This window comes from Piliocolobus tephrosceles, chromosome 15 (genome assembly GCF_002776525.5).
Source record: "Piliocolobus tephrosceles isolate RC106 chromosome 15, ASM277652v3, whole genome shotgun sequence".
Classification (NCBI taxonomy): domain Eukaryota; kingdom Metazoa; phylum Chordata; class Mammalia; order Primates; family Cercopithecidae; genus Piliocolobus; species Piliocolobus tephrosceles.
The window spans coordinates 30,802,254-30,826,597 of record NC_045448.1 but is presented as its reverse complement, the minus strand read 5'-3'; the positions used below and the strand labels follow the sequence as shown (position 1 = coordinate 30,826,597).

Sequence of the window (24,344 nt, the reverse complement as noted above, 5' to 3'; positions counted from 1 at the left end):
TTCTGAGAGAGAGAAATACAAGCAGGTTAGGACAAGATTAGTCAGATAAATAAATAGTAATGAATATCTTTTCATAAAATATTTCATGTTTTAAATCTCCTTCCATATATTTTCTTATTTGATTCTTCAACAAAGTATCATGTGTCCATTTGACAGATGAAGAAACTGAGGTGCTTAGTGTGTACAGGGTAGAATGAAGACTTGAGTCAGGATGTTCTGAAGTCACTTAATTCTTGTACATCTTTTCCATGAAATATTTATAAAAGTTCTCCAATAAAAGGACTTATTGGTTATATGTGTGGAACACTGGGAGCAAACTTAAGTTTCTTTATCAGAGGGCTTCTTGGAGCTTTTTGTGAATTTCTATAAAGACTGTTCAGTATCAGATATTTTCCAAAATAATTTCACCTCATAATTTGTTATTTGTGGAGGGTTTCATGAAGCAACTGCATCATAGAACACATCCAAGAATAGCTGATATGTAATATTTAATCTGCTGACACTCAGGAGATTTTTTTGAATACCTACTATGTGCAAGGCCTGGCGCTACGTGCTGGCAGATCAAGATACTGCTAAGACATAGTTGTATGGCTCAGCAGTATGTAAGACATATCTCCCATTAAGAAGCCCTCATCATGTTTCCATTAATTCAAATAATGTTTACATACTTATCACTGTTGCTGCTCTGTCATTTGTTCTTGTGTCCACTGGCATCCTCCGTCTATTGTCTGAGAACCTTACCGACATGACCCAATTCCCTTTGATCTGCACGCTCCCTGAAGTATGCAGCCAGGGATAGGAGAGTTGTTGGATCAGGCTGGGGTTAGTCACTGCCTTGGCCTGAATTGTACTGCTCCCCTCCCCCAACAAATTCATATGAAACCCTAACCCCCAACATGATTGTAACTAGAGATAAGGTATTTAAGAGGCAATTAAGCTTAAAAGAGATCTTAAGAGTGGGGACTAATCTGATAGAACTGTGATCTTATAAGAAGAGGATGAGGAAAAGATCTCTTCCCCACCCTCCACCACATACTGGCACTCTGATCTCTGACTTCCAGCCTCCATAACTGTGAGAAAAATATCCTGTTGTTAACCCATTTATGCCTAGTGTTCCATTATTGGAACACTAAGCATGTGGGAGTTATTTATATCATACTGCTCAAGGTCATCGCCAAGGTCTAATTGCAAAAATTCAAAAAATTGCAACCTCAGGCATAAATGCGGTTAAGCCTCGCAGTCGGTGGTATTTTGCTATGGCAACCCGAGCTCACTAAGTCACCGAACTCAGCAGAGGACGCAGGGAAGCTCCTTTCATAGACACCAAGGGGAGCTAAAGAGGCTTTGTAACTCCCAGCTGCAGCTCCTGCTTGCTTTTCTGAAGCAAGCTTCAGATTCATGAAGCTTGATTCATGAGCTTACACAAGCTTCTCATGTGAAGAACTTTATATCAATTATTTTTGTGATGTTTCTAGCTCCTCTTGTGTGACTTTTCTTGCAACACCCAAGAGCTGCCCCAGCAGCAAGATAAACTTTGCCTTGAACATCATGTAGGCCTTTCAGCAATCTTTTTTTTTCCCTGAAATTAACAAAGCTGAGTCTTCTTCTGCCTTTGGCTACCCTGCAAAGTGAGACAAATGGGGTAGAGAAGAGAGGAAAGAACCAGAAAGCCCTCCCCAAAAGTGACAGCAGGAAAATCAGGTGATCCTCTTCTGCTGTGCACAAAAGTGAAATATTGTCAGGTACTGTGGGTCCTTCCTGAGAACATGAGCCTACAGGCTGTTCCCTGGTGAAGCCATGAGCAACTCAGAGAGAAAGAAAACTATGTGTGTGGAGGTGGAACAAGCTTCCGCTACCTGCTTCTCCCTTCCCCATCAAAAGTCTCCTCCCAGAGCAGCCCATCTCCTCAGCAGCAGACACCCAGCCTGCTGCCTGTCCTCAAGCCTTCCCTTCTCCCAGGCCTGGGCAGCCCATGTAGTGAATACAGAGCAGTAACAGAGCCCAGGGCCCAGGTCTGACTGCATATCCTGTCCTTCACCCTGCAGGCCCCTCTGAGCCTAGCCTGTCCTAAGTATGAGCAAGTCCTCGTCTTAGACAGTGTTGGGCCTCTGCACAGTCCTTTCCTGCTCAAAATAGCAACGATCATCATCCTAATAACCACCATGCATTGGCTGCTTTCTACTTACCAGTCACTGTGCTGAGTGTTCTAGAAGCATGGTTTCATCTGAGTCTCACAACAACCCTATAACATGTGTAATAGTATCATCTCCATTTCACAAATGAGGCAAGTGAATCTTAGAATGTGAATTCCTAAAGTGTGGCCAGTCCCCTACCCAATAGTGGACAGTGGTGGCCCCCAGGTGGACTAGGAACCGATCCTCACATATAAGACCTTTGTATGATTCCAAAGGAGAAATGAAACAAAATTATTTAGAATTTCATTTTATATGCAATTAAGGGCTACTTACAGGCAATCCCATAATTGTATTATTAAAGGTAACTACAATTTGGTTTTCATAAACCAAAATTAGCTCATTGCTAGAGTTTATCACACATTGTAGTTCAATATTTTCCTGAGAGGTAGGAGGCTTGGCAATGCTATACTGGTTCCACTGTCCCCGAGCACACACAGAGAACTGGTAGACCCATGATTTTCACAACTCTTCATTATCGAGTGCCATTGCCTTTTGTCTTGAATTGACAATCGATTTCTATCACTGTTTTCTTACTCTGAATGATACTTTGACATTGTAGCTTTATCACCACTTAATTTATTGTGGGCCCTCTTTTTAACCCTATTGTGAGTGGTGAGACATACTGAATATTTTGTGCCATTATTCTCCGAGAACTCGATTGAAGAAATGGACATGTGTATTAGGTTAAACTAAACGGAACTGTTTGTATTTAACCATTTCTTACCCTAGGTTAAACCCTATGAAACTGACTATATTCAAACATTTTTGACCTACAAAAATGACAGTTCTGTATGGTCCAATCTAATTGTTCAAATGTAAATGTAAATTATTCATATCTTGTTTTTGAGACAGTTGTATGCACAATTCTCCTCAAATATGCTTGCACAATGACACTTCACTGGTGATATTCTGTCTACGAATTTGTGCTATCTAAATAACTTGCCACATGGTATTACAAGGTAATTGTAAGAAAACTGCTAAGTTATGTTAAGTTTACATACATTTTTCTAAGATTTAAAATTTTGATTATGAGTTCATATTCTTTCCTTAGAATTTATTCCCTTCCAGTCCTAGCTCCTTCATTATCACCTACTTCCTTTTCCACTGTGAAGTGAAAATGGGTAGAACACACGGACCTTGGGATTTTTTTGTGCCATCTGCACTGACCCTGGTCAAAGAAGCTTGAAAAGTCCTACTTAAGGACCAGAAAGGGTTTTCAATTCCCATAACTAGGAAGTATGGATTCAGGATTCCCATCCAGGCCAGCCTCACAGATGGAGGATGTGGTACATTTTTGGCAAATGGCACCAGTTACATTCCTGTGGCTCCCTGAACAAGAAACCTCAGCCTTCCTTGTCAACGCGAGGAAAGCTAGGATGCTAACATTTATTAAGGGACTACTGCATGCCTGACACTCTGCTCAGTTGGTTAGGTCAAAACTTAATTAATATTATAAAAAGCCTATGAGATTGATAGCTTCAATCCATACAGGTGGAAAAATAGGTTCACAGGCTTGAATATTCACTCCAAGTTGCAGAAGCGGTATGGAGCTGATGAAAACAGAAAGCAAACTTCAAAACCCATGTGATATTCATTGTACTATCTTTTCTTTGTTTTCTTTTTTCCTTCCCTATCCCCCATATTGAATTCTTCACCTATAAAATTGCACCAGATCTGTCCACACTCCACCATCTTCCCTTCTGATGCTCTACCACTGTCTCTCCTGTGGACAAGCGCAGCAGCTCCTGGCTTCCTTCCTGCATCCAGTCCCTGCCCACACCCTCTCTCTGGTCCCCAGATTGCTCCTAGCAGCCCCATTCTTGTACAGATCTGATCATGCCCCACCTCTTCAACAGCTCTGCAGAGCTTATGGGGTATAAAACATTTCCTCACCCAGCTTTCCAACCCTACCTTTCTGGCGATCTCTTCCAACACTTCCTACCCACCCCCTCTGCCCCCACCCCACCAAACCCTCCAACACCCTGTGACCTTTCCAATGCAACTCGTGGGCCTCTGTGCACTTGCTACTCAGGGAAGCTGTGAGCAATTTTTTTAAACCTATCTACCAGTTTTTCACCTGGCAGTGCTCAATAAATGTTCATGAGATGTACTAGTACCCCATAGCCTCTTGTGCACATGAGAGCATACTGGAAAGCTGTTTTGTACAGCAGATTGAAAGGTTAGCTGGGAGTAAGGATGCTTGAATCCTAGTTCAGTCTCACTGACTGTGCCACCAGGGACAGCGAAGACTTAGTCTCAGTCCTCTACCTGTAAAGGGTGGTATATCAGAGTGCCCATCTGGGGCTCACATCTGATGGTGCAAAGGACTTGATGGCTTACCCCAAAGGTATCCGTTTCTCTCACCAGCAGGAAAGGACCTCGGAAGCCTTCTAAGGAGAGTCATGGCATATAACCAGGAGCCTTCAGTGGAGACCTCCATCATCAAGTTCAAAGACCAGGACTTTACCACCTTGCGGGATCACTGCCTGAGCATCGGTCAGATGTTTAAGGATGAGACATTCCCTGCAGCAGATTCTTCCATAGGCCAGAAGCTGCTCCAGGAAAAACACCTCTCCAATGTGATGTGGAAGCGGCCACAGGTAAGTGAGCCCCACAGGAGCATACCCAGCCCCAGGGTCCTCGGAGTCGCCTGCCATGGCACCTCCAGCCAAAAGGAGGTTGGGCCAAACCAAACTGGAAGGAGAATGAAATTCACTGAGTATCTCTGCTCCAGTGTTGTAGCTATTCAGCGGGATGGGAAAATGCTATAGCAGGAACCAGGAGCCTAGACTCGTGAGTTCTAACCCAGTTCTAACACTAAGTATATCACTAAATTAAAATGCCTCCATTTTTCATCTAAAGATGGGAAACCATGGGTATGAAAATTGTAGTTGTTGGAGTCTCCTCTACCCCATAATTGGCCCCATCTATCACTCTGTCACCCTTTCTTCTCTTCAGGTGTCAGTGTCTTTATATTCATTTTTCCTTCCCTGTTAGAATTTGCTTAAAGTGAAGATATCAGGTCAGTCATTTACACTATAGGATGAATTTAAATAATCACCTCCCCTCTCTCTTTTTTTTTTTTTTTTATTATTATACTTTAAGTTCTAGGGTACATGTGCATAACGTGCAGGTTTGTTACATATGTATACTTGTGCCATGTTGGTGTGCTGCACCCATCAACTCGTCAGCACCCATCAATTCGTCATTTATATCAGGTATAACTCCCAATGCAATCCCTCCCCCCTCCCCCCCATGATAGGCCCCGATGTGTGATGTTCCCCTTCCCGAGTCCAAGTGATGTCATTGTTCAGTTCCCACCTATGAGTGAGAATTATATTCACATTCTCGACCTTAGAGAGGCTTGACCACCTGCAAGAGAATTTTAGACATCAGCTTTAAAATTAGGGAGATATTGCAGGACAACATTCAGATCTCCCTGACTCCACAACCCCAGCAGATGGCCACTACCTCTACCTTGCAGCCAGGTGAGCCCTCCTGGTTTTTCTAGAACTATCTCAATTTTAGGGCATGACACCTCCACGGAAAATGTCTCAGCTGACTCAACATTCTGATAATCTCATCAGGACTACTGTTGATGCAAAGCACCCGGATAAGGACCACTCTAAGGACCCTCCTGCCCAAACCTCTATTCATGCTTCTGTAGGCTGCCAGCATAACCTAGAATGAGATAAAATAATATAATGTCTAGTAAGCTAATCATTATAATATCTGCAACCATTATTGAGCACTGATTAAATGCCAAGCACTGTCCAAACACTTCCCATAAAGCCAAGGTAGGTTACAGAGTAAAGTTATTTTCTAATGGTGGCTACTAAGAGGCTATGAGGCTATGAGACAAAAGTATTTGTCTGGTCTGTGGATCTCTAATTCAGTTCTGCACATGGGAAGGAGAACTGAAGACATCAGGCTCTGGGAGGCGACACCTCTTGCCCTACATTGGGACAGATTTGAAGCTTTGGTGAAGGGAAGGGTTAGGGATCAGGTAGGGTTTGTGATGCTACTTAGAGAAAAGTGGGGTGTTTCAGCGTTCTAGGGTCCTCTTATCAGTCATTGGCAGTAAGTCCTCAACAATGACTCTCTTCTTCTAGTCTTTACCTCCTAAGGAAAGATGAAGCAGAGAATTCTATTTAAAGAAGTTCCAAGAGGTCATTTTTTTCCCTTTGCTATTTTCAGAAGCTGAGATTATTTTAGAAAGTGATGAGATTTTTTTCTCACAAGGTGCTGAGCAATAGATGTGAGACCATATTTATAGTGTTGAAGAATTTATAACACTTCTCTTTAGAAAGGATTGAGAGATTCTAATTATCTGATTCTCACAACAATTCAACTTGTGATGTCTTTTGGGGGCAAGGAGAAACTGAGGCAAACGGAAGTGAAATCACTTATAAAGAATAATGCCAAGAACCCAAAATAGAGGCAGCCAGGGGCCGAATCTGCTTTTCCCATTACTACTTTCCTCATCCAAAAGCTTACCTGAGCTCTACTGGGGGGATTGGGGGCAGGGGCATTTTTCATTCTGGCACTTCTTTTTAAATGTCATATTTCTTTGTCTTTTTTATCACAGTTGGCAAGACTTACCTTTGTATAGTACTTTCCAGAGCTTTCCATGTGTCTTCTCATACTTTATCTTCTTCGTTTTCTCCTAACTTTACGGAAAACTGACGTTCAGACAGGTGATGTGACATGCCAAGGTGACATGATTAGCAAGGGAAGGATCCAGAATTTAAATGAAGATTCCTTCCACCTGCTGCACTTTCCCCCCACTGACTTAAGTGCATAATAGGGTCTCTGTTAGAATTTGGATGAACAAGTACATGAGTGAATGGATGAATGAAGAACCCTATCTACAGGTGCCTGATGCATGTTTCAAGTTCACACGTGTAAGAAAGAAACCTTGAGTTGACCTATTTTCCAGGTAGGACAATAAAGGAAAAAGCCAATGTACTCACCCGTTTGACACTGTGATGTCCTTGAGCCACAGTGTACAGCTGTGACTGCAGAGAACACTGGAAGAGAAGCCACCCCAGCCTGGCCCATTTATAATAGTAATGGCCACACCCACAGAATGCTGACCATATGGGGTCTGGCTTTAGGGGCTTGACTTGTCAATCCTCACAGTAACTCTATGATAAGAGACTATTATTAGCCTCATTTTGCAGCGGAGAAGCAGAATCAGAGAGTAGGGGTACCTCTGCCCAAAGTCATATAATTAGATGATAGTAGAGCTGGAATTTGAACCCAGGAGTCTGGTTTCAAGACCTGAGCTCCTAACACCATGCTAAATGGCCCCTGCAAGTCCTCATCATAAGCTCATGTCCTATTCTGGGTTCCTGCCTGTCACTAGTAATGTTTTTTGCACTAGTAGAATCTTCTACCTCATGTGAGTAAAACAAATCAATCCCTCTCTAAAGTTCATCTGTCTATGTTCTGCCCTTTTTTCCCTTTTTAGGGATAAAAATGGCGCCTGTACCACATATGATTACTTTAAGGACTAAATGAGTACAATACTTAGAACAGTGTCTAGCACAGTGTAAACACTAAGTACGCACTAGTTATTGTTACTGTGATTAATTTGCGAGAATGTCATAAGGTAGCAGCCTCAGGGCCTATTCCCTGGGATTCTTGGGCTTTCACCGTCCAGCCATCTCAGCTTCAGCCCTTGGCCAGTTTAAGAAACTCTTTCAGGGAAAAATGTGGGTCAGAGGAAACTATGTAGGGGCTGAAGGAAGGTTGGCAGGGAGTATAGAAAATGCCTTTCTTCTCATGTTCTGCTTTTTTTTTTCTTTTTCTTTTTTTGAGATGGAGTCTTATTCTGTCGCCCAGGCTAGAGTGCAGTGGTACAACCTCAGCTCACTGCAACCTCCACTGCCTGGGTTCAAGTGATTCTCCTGCCTCAGCCTCCTGAGTAGCCAGGATTACAGGCATGAGTCACCATGCCTGGCTAATTTTTGTATTTTAGAAGAGACGGGGCTTCACCATGTTGGTCATGTTGGTCTCGAACTCCTGACCTCAAGTGATCCAGCCACCTCAGCCTCCCAAAGTGCTGGGATTACAGGCATGAGCCATCACACCCAGCCTCATGTTCTGCTTTCTATCACTATTTTTAGAAGGTTGACTCCCAAGCTATGGAACTTGCTGAGTGCCTGTACCAGGTCTGACCAGTGGCCCTTACACTTCAACTATACAATGGCTGAGGTAGCACCAAGGTATTTTAGGCCCTCTCCACATTCCAAGTTTTTCCAGACAATGAGAAATCTCCTCCTATAGGCAACTGGTAAACCACAAGGGACATCATTCTGTTTTGAGTATTTATCCCAGCTTGGCAGGTTCAACACTAGCCCAAGAGTCAGGGGCATGAGAACCAGGCTTAGCTTTCTATGCCTGGTGCAGAAAAGTTGTTTTGTGTCATATACCTTTCTTTCTCTCTCCTCGCCACCATCTTACCTACCCTTTTCTTCCTCTGGCTCTTGTCCTTGCTTCCTCTAACAATTAACCCAATAATCTCATCCATTTTGCTGCTGAAACTTTTTCTGAAGTAGAAGGAAGCCCTGTTCACATCCTGCTTCATTCTGTTCCCAAGCCCTCCCCATCCCCCAGTCAGGCTCCACAACAGCCCCTGACAGTGCCCTGTGCAAATGGCACTGAGAGGACCCGACTCCTCATCAGTCTCAATGCTTCCTACAGCCCCAATCTCAGCAAGGGACAGTGCTGAGAAATTACACTTACACATGAGGTATCTATGTGATATTTCCCTGAGCTAAATTTGGTACTTAAAGGGGACCCCTTTTAGCAGAATTTTTATTTCATGGATAATTTATCAAGCATGTACATGTGTAAAGTATTACGCTAAGCACTTTACATGCAATATTTCATTTAATTGGCCTCACAGTCCTGTGAGGTAGATAATATTATCATCCTCATTAAATAGATCAGCACCATCCAATAGAACATTCTGTGATAATGGGAATGTTCTTCCTGCACTGTTCAATACAGTAGCCACTAGTCACATGTGGCTATTGAGCACTTGAAATGTGACTGTTGCAACTGAGGGATTAAAGGTTTAAATTTTATTGAATTTAAATTAATTTAAACGTAAGTATCCACATATGGCTTGTGGCTACCATATTGGACAGTACACAATGGTAAACAGTAGATCTTCACAACAATCACCAATGTTGTCAGATAAACTGAAATTTCATCTTTGTACCCATTTTATAGTAAAACACACTTTACTTCTCAACTGAAAAATGGGCTGTGTGCCCCAAGTACGTTGCTTAACAGGTGTTCGAAGCTCAGCACAGCCCCACTGTGGCTTCCTGCCTGTGGTCATCCTAGAGTGAGGCACTGCCTACCCAGGTGACACCTCTCCTTCCATGCAGCCAGAGCAGTTTCTGAAAGGATCATTCACTAGAAACGATTCACCTTGGGACCAAAATGTGTTCTTCAGGAAAGGAAGAGGTTAAAAAGCAGAGTTGTAAGTGCCGGTTAAGTTATGAAAACATGCCATCAGGCAATAGGTAACAAAAAATGGCAGAAAGTGACCCTGCCAACAGCCAAGTGTCATTCAGCCAGAGAACTTGGATGCCAATAAATCAAAGTCCTCTAGCAAAAATAGGAAAGGGAGTGACACTGCCACTTGTCCCAGACTGAACTCTGGCCACCATATGAAACAGCCGAATACCAGGAGGCTAAACACAGGGCTGTCTTATCCAAGAGCAGCATGCCATGTGAGGATGTGGAAGTCTTTAGAGAGAATGCAGAAATATGCCGGGTGCTGTCACATTATTTCTTGGCATATTTCTCCATCTACCTCTGGAGATGATTAGGCGAGAGCAGCTGGCTTGGGACCACATCAGAGAGGGTATTTTCTAAGATGCCAGGAGCCCTTGCATTACAAGAGCTCTGACATACCTAATATAACAGAGATTACCCCTAAGCATTGCCTGGAGAAAGGTCTCCACAATCCAGAATTAAGTTCCTAAGATTACTTAGTTTGACTATTGCTGCTGGCTTCTGCATTACTCAGGGGTCTCAAGAGAAAAACAATCAATATATATCCTGTTGACATATTTATTGCTAGTAAATATATCAATATATCTTTTATATATATATCCCATTAACATATTGACATATATCCTAATAGATATCCTGTTAATATATTTATAATGAGAGATTTTTCTAGGAGGGATTGGCTCACATGCTTATAGAGGCTGAGAAGTCCCACGATATGCCACCTGCAATCTGGAGACCCAGGAAAGCCAGTGATGTAGTTAAATCTGAGTGGGAGGCCAGAGAACTAGAGAATGGATGATGTAATTCCCTGTCCAAGGACAGGAAAAGACCATCATCTCAGCTCAAGGAGTCAGGCAGAGAAAGGGCAAATTGTCCCTTTCTTTATCTTTTGTTCTATTTAGGCCCTGAATAGACTGGATGGTGCCCACCCACCCTAGGAAGGGAATCTGCTTTACTAAATCCACCAATTCAAATGTTAATGTCATGTGAAAGCACCCTCATGCACATGCCCAGAAGTAATGTTTAGCCAAGTATCTGGGTGCTCTGTGATCCAGTTAGGATGGTATATAAAATTAACCATCCCAGCTTCCTTCTGTACTACTAATGTTTCAGAGCCCTCAAAGGCCAAGTCCACCTCACAGGATCCAAAAACATAAAGGTTGAGAAGATGCTGACTGCTGGTGTGGTCAGAATGAAGAACAAGACACTATGGAGGCAGACACCTGATTCAGAGCCTGTTTCTTGTGTGACCTGGGACAAATCGCTCAACTTCTCTGAACCTGCTCCCTGGCCCTGGCTGGGTCTGAGAATCCCCTGAGAAGCTATGCAAATCCTGAACGCTATCTCTGCATGACCTATGAAATCACAGTAGTGGGAGGTGGGGCACAGCAGTCTCCCTGTCTGTGAAGCTGCTAGGTGATTCACAGTCCGCTGGAGACTGCCTATTGCTGCTAGCTCAGGGTGAATCTAATCTAGGTTCTCATCACACTGGCTTCACTGCCCTGATGTGCCTGGCCCACCTGGTAACAGGTGGCCTTCCCAGAGTCAGCACAGTCCCAGTTTCCCAGCCGTCTTTACCTGTTTTCTTAATGGGCCTTGTCTCAGGAAGTCAGCCTGGCAGACTAAAATGCTCCTGGGTATCATTTCTATCCCTTCCTACCATCTCTCTTTTTGGATTATTGGTCATAGCTCTGAAGTCCAGGGTCCAGGAGGAACAAGCAGCTTAGAGGATAGGAGACATAGAAGCTGCTTTTGTGCCCACCTTTGATGCAAATGATTCGTATGTTTTCCCATAAACTTGAAGTTGACTGTTGATTCATGGTTTGAAATCATCACCATTTAATTTTCAACACATTAAAATATCTTTTTGTTCCTAATTAGCTAAAATTTTTGTTTTATTATTCTAGTGAATCATAAAAAGTTGTGTGTTTATCAAATGCCTTCATAGCATTTATTGAAAGGATACAAATTTTTCTCCCTTTGGCCCATGTAAGTGCTACTTCATATTAGTAGATGTCCTGATGTGAAACCATCCTTGCATTCTGCATTTCTACAGCAAATCCTACACGATGATAACAAATTATCCAAAATCAGTCTGGTATGTATGTATGTTTTCTCTCAGGTTGGGCATCAAGGCTATACTGGCTTCTTAAATGGTGGCAGGATTCTTTTTAATTTTTATTTTTATACTGAAACTGTAAATGACACTGGAATTTTCTATTCTCTGAAAGTTTGAGGGAACTCAGAGGAAAATTGCATGTACCTGTAAGCCTTTACAGGGCATTTGGGCAATACTCTTTGGTAACTTTAAAATACTATCCGAAGGCTGTTAGTCTTTTCAACTTGTTTACTAACATGAGTCAATTTTAGCCAAGTTAATTTTTGTCAGAAAAATCATCAGATTTTTTAATTGATTGGCATAGAATTCGATGTCATTATTTTATATTTCTAAAGCCCAATTTTTAATTCTACTTTTATTTGGGTTTCTCTACCATATTTGCCAAAGGTTGAGTCTATATTAGGTTGGTGCAAAATTAATTGTGGTTTTTGCCATTGAAAGTAATGACAGAAACCATTATTAGCCATTACTTTCAATGGCAAATAATAGAACAATTTATTTATTAATATTGCTGTTTTTCTGGTTTATAATTCACTAATCGTTCTTTTCAGTTCTTCCTCCTATTTTTGTGAGGCTCTTTTTGTTTTTCTCTTCCTAAGATCTACTGCTAAATTCATGTTTTTATTCTATCTTGTTTAATAATGAATACAACTGAGGCTATGGGTTTGTCTGAGTATAGTCTTTTTAATTTTGCAAATATTTCAAAAGAGGGGGATCAATAACATGTACTATGTCAGACACTGTGCTAAGTATTTCACATCCTTCCTCATTTGTAAATGTAAGGACTGGTCCAGCTTTGCAAGGCTGTTGGGAGCCTACCAGAGAGAATCCTGGAGCAAGGCTCCCTCAGCAAGGGTTTGATGAATGACAGCCATTGCCTTGATTGCATCGTCGTCAGATTCTCTCAACTGTCCTTACATTTTGTATTATTGTTCCCATTTTACACATGAGGAAACAGGCACAGCAAAGTAAAGGGAATTGTTCAAGGTCTCAGGGTCACCCAGGAAGAAATGCTGGAGTAGGATTCCACACCAGGTCTGTCTGAATGGGTTCTCCAATCACCCCTACCCTTGCTCTAGGGATCCCTGGAGGGAACTAGCAGGACCACAGTGAAAAAGAGCTGTGGCCAAAGTCAAGAAAATCGAGCAAAGCCATCTTTGTTCTGGGTCTGAAAATGCCACAGCCTCCATCCCTTCTTTACTTCCCATGAGTAGAGGATCTTTGACAGCAGGCCTCCTTTGAGACCTTAAGTCCCCTTTTCCAGTAGAGAGAGGAGACAAGTAAAGGTTACTGAAATGCCCTACACCATTTTAAAACTGGCTCCACTTGGAACCCTGCATGCACCTGAAGGCCCTCCGGATGTCCTTCCCTCTTTCTTGCATTGAGGGAGATGCCAAAGTTCTATCTACCATGGCTCTGGCAGAGGGTCAGACCTTGTGCCACCCCAGGGTCCCCCTCACCCGGGAGGGCCTGGGCCTGAGAGTTCCCCTCCCAGCATGTGACGGAGTCACATGTAGAGAAAGCAGCGGGAGGAGTTTTGTAAAATGATGCCCTCAGTCAGGACCCTGTGTTTGCAGGCAGGCACACCTTCGTTTTCCCCTTAGTGTGCGTCTCTTCCAGAAACCTGGGCAGTTTATGAAGAGTTGGCAGGTTATACAAGGCATGTGACTCTGTACATGAATGTCTACTGAGCAAATGAATCCAATTCCAGCTTGCAGGCCTCCTCTCTGCGGACTTATTGGTCAATGTGAAAAGAAATGATACAAGGACCAATTACTAAATTATGCAAATCCAGAAAGAGCTGCACAGAGAGGAGGCTGAGGTCATCCTGGCCAAGTCTAGAGGGCTGGCTGGTGCTGGGGCAGGAGCCAGACCTGTGGCCCAGTGTTCTCCCAAAGTGCCTGGGGATCCCCTTTGGGAACTCTCACAATTTTGGTGCCTGCTGACAGTTCCTCATATTCTTCCCAGATGTGGTAGCACTGGGGCAATCATCCATAACCACTTTCTTCGGCTGGCAGGCACTATGTGTGTTAGAAGTTAGGGAAGGACCGGGCACTGAGTACCAGCTCCTCACACAAAGGGACTGGGGCCTTCCAGACCCAGTCTGTGAGTTACCCAGGGAGTGGGCAAAGAGCTGAGTTGTGTACACCGTGTATCCCTTACAGCACATGGCTAGACTTCAACCTGGAGTCCAGAATACCCATGCTCATTTCTGAAAGATACCATTTCACAACAAAAGCTTTATTATGAAAGCTATAGTACTTTATTACGTTTATAAACATCTCCTCTCATAAATGTATTCTATTCATTTTTTATGGTTTATTTACAACCTCTTATTTAAAACACTGGCTTGTTGAGATGGAATGGCTATTTGATCCAAGGATTCCAAGTCCTTATTTATGTTCTCTCTTCGTGTAGTATGCTAATGCATTTATGGCCTGTCTTTTCAGTTACATTTACACCCTATGATACCTGCTGCCTTCCTGGTAGCAATAAAGGCTGAAGAACCCAGCAAACTTTCCTAACTCGGATTTTAAGCCCCTTTTTAAGAATTAACCTCAACCCTTGAAAGACAAAGTGAATGATGTCACTTTGCGATACAAGCAATAAATGATGCTCATAGCTTTTCTCCCTCTTTCCTAAAGGATTTACCAGGGGGTCCTCCTCACTTCATCCTGGATGGTATAAGCAGATTTGACATCCAACAAGGAGGCGCAGGTAAGAGGGCAACATCTCTCCCTGCCTTGGATAGGAAGTGGTGGAGGGTAGTGCCTACCCACAGAGTCTGCCCCACTTCTGAGGGAGAAAGGCCAGTTCCCTTGGTGCAGATGTGGACAAACTGCTCACACCCAGTCCTGCAGCCTGCAGTGAGCAGGGGAAAAGGAGACAGGAAAAATGAAAGCAAGTATACACTGAGTTTCTGCAATGACCGTGCAAGACACCTTGTGTGTGCAACAACCTCATTTTATATATGTGACAGTGGAGAGTCCAAGAGGTAAAATAATTTGCTTAATGTCACACACTCAGTTAGTAACAGAGTTAAGAATCCAGCACTCTCTGACTGCTTCCCACCCCACCAGACAGCCCCAGAGCAAAGGAGCTACTGAGAGCTGGAGGGCATGGACAGGGAAACAGAAGGGGCTGCCTAAGAGGAGGTGCCTGGGCTGTTCCAGGTGTGGCCAAGAGAACCCTCAGAAAGAGAAGCCTTGGAGTGAAAGGACAGAGCTGGCTGGAAAGTGGATAGGAGTTGGAGACAGCAAAGACGACAACCTTTCTGAGAACACATTCTAAGCTTTCAAAATGTCAGCTTGCAGATGATAGGTTCTGTAATTGAACTTCACCTGGTGAAATCACCGTGCCTTGGACCAAGCAATAGAACCTGCCTGGCCACCAGCCAATGCTTCCCCTATTAGGGTTTCACCTAACTGGAGAAAGGACCTCTCTGAGGCCGTCTTCATGGCTTCTGTACTGAACCCAGTTCCTGGCATGAAATGGCATTCAAAGACAAATTGATCATGTTAGGGGTGAAGGAGAAAGGACTCAGGGAGGGGAGGAGAGGACTCAAAAGGGCTTACAAGGACATCCAAGGAGAAACTCAAGGCCATGTATCCCTCAAGGAGGAAGAGGAGAGAACACCCCCCTACTTCTGCACAGGGAGCGGCTGACCTAATAGCGAAGAAAAACATGAATCAGTTTTCCTCAATTGTACAGAGCATCGTTGCCAACATTTGCTGTAACTGAGCACCTCTGGCAAAAAGAGAATCAGAGGCTGAATGTGCTAGCTCACACCTGTAATCCCAGCACTTTGAGAGGCTGAGGTGGGTGGATCACTGAAGGTCAGGAGTTTGAGACCAGCCTGGCCAACACAGTGAAACCCTGTCTCTACTAAAAAAAATACAAAAAATTAGCGAGGTTTGGTGGTGCGTGCCTGTAGTCCCAGTTGTGGAGGCTGTGGCAGGAGAATCGCTTGAACCCAGGAGGCGGAGGTTGCAGTGAGCCGAGAGCGCACCCCTGCACTCCAGCCTGGGCAACAGAGCGAGACTCCATGAACACCACCACCACCACTGCCCCTTCTTTATCTGGCATGGAGCCAGTCCCTGTGACTCCCTCCCCTGGTTCTCCTCAGAGGAAAAAAAAAATGCATCATTTAGAAGGAAGTGTGTGGCCTCTGGTGGTAAGGACCTTTTAAATTATGGGACGGGGTTTCCAAGTGTGTCCAGTCAGTTTTTCCTGGCTTATCTCCCCTCACAGCTGACTGCTGGTTCCTGGCAGCACTGGGCTCCTTGACTCAGAACCCACAGTACATGCAGAAGATCCTGACGGTCCAAAGCTTTTCACACCAGTATGCCGGGATTTTCCGTTTCCGGGTACGTGTGCCCTTGCAACGCTCTTTATACTACGGGGTTCTCTGTGAGTATAGGGAAGGTGAAAGTCTTAAGTTTTCTCATGGCCTGGAAGCCTGAGATGAAAGTGACAGTTGTGTTAGTTACCCTCCCTATCTCCAAAAAAAGTATTCAAGCTTATAGTCTGACAACACACAGGGAAGATGAGAGTTGAAATGTTTTTGTGTAAATAAAAAGAAACGACAGAAATGATTAGCAAAAGAGCCACTGATCAAGAACCCTGTAACTAACATCGAATTTTTGTCTCTGTTTATTCCTGTGCCATATCGTGCTATTTTGATTACAGTAGCTTTATAGGAAGTGGTAACATCTGGTAGGATAAGTTCTCCTTCATTATTCATTACCATTTTCTCAAAAATAGCTTGGTAATTCTTTCACATTTATTCTTGCATGAGAATTTTAAAATTATTTTGTCTATTTTTTTAAAGCCACTGTGATACAGAATGCTGCAGCATTTATGTATTAATTTAGAAAAAATACATTTTTTTTTATTTTAAGTTTTCCTTTCCAGAAACACGGGATACCTTTCTATTTATTCAGAACTAGTTTTATGCCCTTCAATAAAGTGTAATATTCATATTGGTGCTATATCTTTCTTGATAAATTCATTCTCAAACATTTTATAATTTTGTGGCTCATGTAATTGAGGTCTTTTTCCCTCATTTTGAACTTGGTGCTGCTAAAAAAGAGAAAAGCTACTACTTATCGTATATTAAACTGCATCTAGCCACCTTACCAAATTCTTTTATTAGTTCTTAATTCTTTCTTTAAGAGAATCTGGAGTGGCTTAGTTATCTAATAATATTATCTGCAAATAGAGAATTTTGTCTCTCCTTTTAATATTTGTAGAACTTATTTTGCTTTCTTGCCTCATCACATTAGCTGAACCTCACACTTTTGAATGAGTGACAAGAGCCAAGTCCTGCCTTCTCTTGATTTCAGTAATGTGCTCTCTTGATTCACTCTTCTTTCAGTACATTCAAGTTGCTAAAAATTATATAGGAATTTTTGTACCTATATCACGCATAAAATTGGTTTCTAGTTGATGTTATTTTTGTCATGTTTAAGTTCTGCTAGCTTTTTAAAACAAGCTGATTGAGCTTTACATACCTTGATTTGAAATAAGCAGAATAATGAAAGTTAATCATTGATTAACTGTTCTTTGAAAGTAAAATAGACAATAGTGAAATTACCTGGGCCTGCCTCCCTTTTAAATGTGATTTCTTTAATTCTTCCAATGTATTCAATAGCTATTGATCTGTTCAAGTCCCTTATTTCTACTGAAGGTAATTCTTGAAATTTATACTCGACTAGAAAAATCAACTGTTTCTTTGGTATTTTCAAATATATTACCACTGAGTTGCTTATCTCTGACAATCCATTTAACCTCTTGTAATCTGTGACTAAATCTACTTTCTCAATCTGTGCTGTATTTTTACTTTTCCTTTTTTCCTTAATTCTGTTTATCCAATCAATCTGCTGTGTGGGTGGTGGTGTTGGTTTTTTTTTTTAACAAATCAACTTTTGATTTTCATTAATCTTTCTATTCTTTTTCTTTTGAGGTTTTGTTTTCTATATAACTAATTATTTCAATCCTATCTTTATTATTTCCTTTATACTTTCTCCTGATTGTATTGTTTTTTGTGATTTTCTGGAACTGTACACTTAATATCCTTAGTCTTTTTACTTTCCTCTGAGATGTGTATCCATAGGTTTTGATATAAAAAGTCTTACTTTTATTAATTTTTAAGATAATACAATTTTAGTTTTTGTATCTTTTTTCATATAGGGGCTGTTTCTTTAAAGTTTATTTGATTCTCAAGTGATTAAGTTTTGCAAGGGGTAATCTTTTAGTTACTGAGTTTCTGTTTTATTATAATTGGAGAATATAATTCATAACTGTCTGCATTTGGGGAGATTAATAAAGTAGTTTTATTTCTAGCTAACCCACAGCAGTTTTTATAAATGGCTCATGGACACACAAGAACAATCTACATTATCCAATGGTTGTGAGTTTTACATACTGAATCAAGCTCTATGATTTCCAATTGTGTTATCTGTCATTATGTCTTTTATCTTTACTTATTTTTTGTCTGCTTGATTTGTTAGATCATAACAAAGAGGAGAAGTTAACTCCCATAGTCATTGTTAGGAGAATTCTTCTTATGTTTTCAGGTGCTCTGGCTTTACACTTTTCCTGCTATGTTCTTTGGTGCCCAAAGGTTTATGACCTTGCTATCTTCTTCTTATGACAAAATTTGTACAATATCCCTATTTGTTGCATTTAATGCTCTGGCCTTGGATTCCTCTTTACCTGATATTCCTATTGCCACTTTAGCTTCCTGTTATGTACATTTCCCTGTTATATTTTTGTTCATCTCTTTATTGTTAATTTCATGCTCACTTGGTTATAGGTGTGTTTCTTATAAAAAGCATATTTGAAACTCATTGCCTACCACTGTTTCTCCCACCCTTCATTTCTCCTTAAGATTTTTGTTCTAATTAAACCTTTATTAGATAGAATTTCCTTGAATAATTTCCTCAGAATATGTGAGAGTTTTTCCTTTTCTCTCATTTAAAAATGATATTTCAGTTAGGTTTATGATTCTTGGTTCACATTTCTTTTCCTGAAAAGTCTGTAAACATTGTTTCGTTGTCTTGCAGCTTCCAATGCTGCAGAAGAAAAATCTCATGTTAATCTATTCTCTGGACTTTGACTTTGTATTCAATGTGTTCTTTCCAACTGAGAGTCTGTAAGAAGTGCTGACCAGGCGTGGTGGCTCACACCTGTAATCCCAGCACTTTGGGAGGTTGAGGTGGGTAGATCATGAGGTCAGGAGATTGAGGCCGTTCCTGGCCAACATGGTGAAACCCCATCTCTCCTAAAAAATACAAAAATTAACTGGGCATGGTGGTACATGCCTGTAATCCCAGCTACTCGGGAGGCCGAGGCAGGAGAATCCTTGAACCAGGAAGTCAGAGGTTGCAGTGAGCTGAGATCGTGCCACTGCACTAATGCACTCTAGCCTGGCAATAGACCAAGACTCCATCTCAAAAAAAAAAAAAAAAAAAAAAGTGCTCTCTCTCCTTGGAGTTCAGAAATTTCTCTGGAATATATCTATATATACACCTGCTAAAAATTCATCTTGTCTGGAAATTCAGTGATATTTTTCAATCTGAAGACCTGTATCCTTCCAGTCAACTAAGTTTCCCTTTATTATTTCTGGGCCCCTCCTTTATCCTGCTCTTGCCTTCTTACATTCAGCTATTTGCATATTAGGTCTTCTGTCAGGCAGGTGATGATACTGCTGCTGGTCCAAGGACCACACCAGCGAGTGAGCTAGAGGATCCAGGATTGAGCTGTGTCTGGACTTGTCCCCAGGTGCCAGCATTGCTGGAGCTACTTAGGTGGTTAGGACAACTCAAGGCCCAGGCAAGACACACGCTGCCCTTTTGGGTGGTGAAGAAAGTCACACAGTTCCCCAGAAGTGGCTGCAGTCCCCTGACCTCTGTAGATCTCTTCTCATTGCTGCGAGCTTGGGTACTGCTCTCCAAAAGTTATCCAGTGCCCAGGTCACCTCAGATGCTTTGCCTAAAACACTCTGGTTTCCCTGTCAGACCACTGGGTGTTGGCAAAATGACCTCCAGCATGGTTCTTGGAAGGTAGAGACATGATCCAAATGCCAGCCCTCCCCACCCGGAGGCATGAACCAGGAAATGCAGGTGGTGGCCTCATTCTTTACCACCAGTCAGGCCCTTTGCATCCTCTCTGAGAGTGGCAAACTTATCTGATGTCCCCTTTGTATAGGGAGAGCAAGTTTGGTCAGCATTACTGGTGTGGGAAGATAGGGCTAAGAGTTGTTTTTAAGATGAACTAGGCCGGGCACTAGTGCCTGTAATCCCAGCACTTTGGGAGGCCGAGGTGGGCGGATCACAAGGTCAGGAGATTGACACCATCCCGGCTAACACAATGAAATCCTGTCTCTACTAAAAATACAAAAATTTAGCCGGGCGTGGTGGCGGGTGTCTATAGTCCCAGCTACTCAGGAGGCTGAGGCAGGATAATGGCGTGAACCTGGGAGGTGGAGTTTGCAGTGAGCTGAGATTGTGCCACTGCACTCCAGGCTGGATGACAGCGAGACTCTGTCTCAAAAAAAAAAAAAAAAAAAAGAACTAACCAGAGAAGCTCATTTTAGCCAGGACTTACTCATTCCTAATGTCTTACTGTGTGCCAGGCATTGTCCTAGGTGCTGAACCAAATGGCCACTGAAAAGGAGTCTCTACTCTCATAACTACAATCTTGTTTTCATAATCTCACCTTTTATGATCTCATCTGATCCTAATCACAAACTATGAGGCAGTTCTTACTCTTACTGCCATTTGACAGATGAGAAAACTGAGTCCCAGAGAATTATCTTGTCCAACATCTGTTGCTAAAGTAATAATAAGAGGCAAGACCAGCATTCAAGTTCATTTCCACCAACTAACTGCTATCTACTATATGCTGCCACCCAATTAAGCACAAAATCCAGATTGTCCTTTTGGTACTCCCTTCTAGGGACTGGGATTAGCTTCCCTCGCTGCTTTGGATGCATTTTGTAATCACCCTCCTAAAACCATCCCTGTTGCCTCTCATCCTCACTGCTGACACATCTTGCTGCTCACTGCAATAGGAACGCAAGTCCACAGCTGTGCAGAACCCGCCACGGTGCACTGGCTCATTAGCAACTATTAAAACATGTCTCCACTGACATATCTGTCTCAATCTCTATCTCTGCTCTGAAATTGCATCCGCGGCTGGATGCAACAGCCTGACATCTGGGACATCCAGATGTGGAAAAGGCCATGTGGATGAGCAATCCCATCCACCCAGCTTTCCATGGAGTCCACCCAGTGGAAATTGGCCTTCGCCAAAACTCAGGGCTGAAGCCGGAAGCCCTGCTGCTTCTCCTACACAGGGGAGGCCAGCAAAGAGAATCCAAAAACCTGGTTTTGTTATGAATTTTCCTCATTTGGCCATGTCCCCGGGTGAACCATTTAGAGTTGAATGCTAAAGATTCAAACAGTCTGTTTTGGAGAGGAACATCTGGTTCATTTGCACTCTTAGCAGTAGCAACACCAGCCAGTATCCTTTCTGCTGCTATAATGGCAGGGCAGCTTGACAGGAGAAGAGAGGGGCCGGGGGAGGCTGTCACTGCTCAGTCCTCCTGAGCCATCCATGTCATCTGTCTCCAGGCCTTTGCCCACAGTGTGCCTCCTGTCTGGGATACCTTCCCTGTATCCCTGCCACATGCTTAAATCCTGCCTCCTCCTTCAAGCCCTCAGCTCCTGCAGGCTCTACCTCTGTCATGCTAGCCCTGCCCCCACCACTCTCCTCTGTTGGTAGCATTGCTTCCCTATTGGCATTTTGTGCACAAGAAGTACCTGGAGAGTCTCATTTGTGTCACTAAAGCTCACAAAGGACTTGCCAAAGAGAGGCAACGCTTAGGAGCAAAGTGAAGCTAGAACCCAAGTCTGCTTCCTCCCTGCCTATGTCTTCCTGGACTAAGTTGGTCTGTGACTCATTTTCTCCATCTGCCGGTGGAGATGACATGCCTGTCTCCTGCCCGGCAACCTGGGCTGGGATTTTGTTCTGGATAGAGTTCGTTATTACATTGTGGAGGTCATGTTGCAACTTTTGGCTTAAGTTGGGGGACCCAGGAGCTCCCTCCTGCCTCAACTCTGTCAGAAAGCATATGCTTGGCTCTCTTCCAGTTCTGGCAATGTGGCCAGTGGGTGGAAGTGGTGATTGATGACCGTCTACCTGTCCAGGGAGATAAGTGCCTCTTTGTGCGTCCTCGCCACAAAAACCAAGAGTTCTGGCCCTGCCTGCTGGAGAAAGCCTATGCCAAGTAAGTACAACCCTGCTGCCCATCAGCCCAGAGTTTCAGTGCTGGTCCTGCCTACCTGGAATGCAAACAGTCCCCGTTGGAGCATTGCAGCCTTTGCCACCTGGCTGGGCATCTCCATAAACAGTCACCATGTGCAAAGGTCAGTGTTGGGGCCATCAGGAGGATCCCACAGGCACATAGTGAAGAGTGGGCAGGGCAGGGGCTGGACAGAGATATGTATTGACAATGATATTATTGCAAGGCTGGTATCAGGGCCCAAAGAAATATATTTAATAATATCACCGTCAAAGTCTGACGAGAGGGCAGAGGAGAGAGTAAACAATTCTTACTCTCTGACTCACAGAAAGTCAGGCTGAGGCTGTGTGGAAGTGGTGGCATTTGAGTGAGACCTCAAAGGATGGGCAGGATTTCAGCAAGGGGAGAGGGGATAGGTGGGAGGAGGTATCTCTAACAATGGGAGTGATTCAAATAAAGGCATCCTCGGGGTGGTCCAGGCAGTTGGGTACCCGGTGTGGCTGCTATGAGGTGGCATTTATGTGTGGGTGTGGGGCAGGACATGCTCATTCTCATATGGTCAAAATACCATGACTTAGGGACTGCCTTTCAGTGCTGACAAGCTTAAGAACTTATAAACATCCCAATTCACACGTTGTGCTTAGATTCTTTGGGTTGCTTTTATTCAACAGATGTTTATTGAGCATTTAACCATATGCCAGGCACTGTGCTTGGCACTAGGACAGACAGTCTCAGACTGACTCAAATGGATGTGTGCAGGACTGTGGATGGGGGAGGTGCACGTGTGTGTGTGAGGAAGAGGGCACTGTCCTAAACACCCACACAGGTGATGAAGATACGCTCAAACTTTCCGTCATCAACACAATGTAAACACGAAGCGTAATGACACATCCGTCTCCTCCTATGAGACTGCAACAGCTGGAGAATGCCAAGTGCTCACCAGCATGTGGGGATCCAGGACCCTCCGGCAGCACGGGAGGGAGTGTGCACCCAGGCAGCCTCTGAAGGACAACCCGACAATACTTAGCTTCTCTACACGCACTTCTCACACCCAATAGGGACACTCCTGGGGGCCCTTAAGGGGACACATCTGAGGATGTTCTTGACTGCCACAAGAATGGTATGGAGTGTCCATCACTGAGGTCAGTGGGTACAATGGGTGGACACACTTCATGGAGAGCCATGCAGCAGTCAGAAGCCACAGATCCCATCTGTGCACGGTGACCGGGACGGTTCTTAGAGGCAGGGTCCTTGAGGCCCCCTAGAGGTGTCCTTAGTGGGTGTGAGACGTGCATGGAGCCAAGATAAGTATTGTCAGGTTGTCCTTCAGAGGCTGCCTGTATGCACACTCCCTCCTGTGCTATTTGGGGGTTCCTGGATCCCCACATCCTGGCAAACACTTGGCACTCTCCAGCTTTCTGGCTTTTGCAAATGAGGTAAGAGGCACTGAGCAATCCCATGCACTGTTATTTATGGAAATGAAAACTCTGTGCCCTGCAATTCTCATTTCACAAGAACACATACGAACAAAAGTGCACATTCCACATCGTGAAATGCTTGTCTTGGGGTGGAGGAGGAAAAGAATGTGGATAGAAGGAAGGAAGAAGGAAGAAAAGAAAAAAGAGAGAAAATTCATGAAATGAAATGAAACAAATAAATTAAAAAAAAAAAAAGAGCAAGACCTCGCAGTGATGATATTATGAAGGGGGAAGGTGGCACACCTGGAAATAGGATAGGAAGGTACGCAGAGTCCCAAGGGCCGGAACTCTCATGGGGCCGGTCCCCAGGGGCTAGAGAAAGGCTCTGGCATTGGTTTGGCTGCAGCTGCTGTGGCTTCTGCTCTGCTCTGCTCCTCTCTGCAGCTGGCCTGCTCCTCCTCCTCCCCCCCAGGTGCCTGTCTTTCCTGTGCATCTTCCTCTGCTGCCTCCTTGTTCCGACTTTCTGAGGACCCCAGCTTCCTCTGAACTCCTCATCAGGCCGCCTAGCCTCGTGCCTCTGTCTTTACCTTCTGCCGCTTTCCACCCGATTCCCTGCCCAGTACCTGATTCCAATCCAGAGAGTTGGAGTCTTATTGGTCAAGCCTGGGTCAGGACCCCATCGGTCCAATCGGCCATGACCTGGGTCAAGTGGCTACAAAGGGGCACGCGCTGGGGAGGGGACACCTGCCCTCAGAAGAGGCTGTGTG

The 24,344-nt window shown here is 43.6% G+C and overlaps 1 protein-coding gene across 1 annotated transcript in view; it reads left to right on the top strand.

The window, feature by feature from the left end:
• CAPN13 (calpain 13) overlaps positions 1–24,344 on the top strand; it is an 85,343-nt gene that overhangs the window by 15,328 nt on the left and 45,671 nt on the right. The window contains exons 2-5 of the mRNA XM_023217320.1: positions 4,566–4,795; positions 14,496–14,568; positions 16,102–16,217; positions 22,008–22,144. Of these exons, the coding sequence (XP_023073088.1) occupies positions 4,598–4,795; positions 14,496–14,568; positions 16,102–16,217; positions 22,008–22,144 (524 nt within the window). The 5' untranslated portion in view covers positions 4,566–4,597. The remainder of the gene's footprint in view (positions 1–4,565; positions 4,796–14,495; positions 14,569–16,101; positions 16,218–22,007; positions 22,145–24,344) is intronic.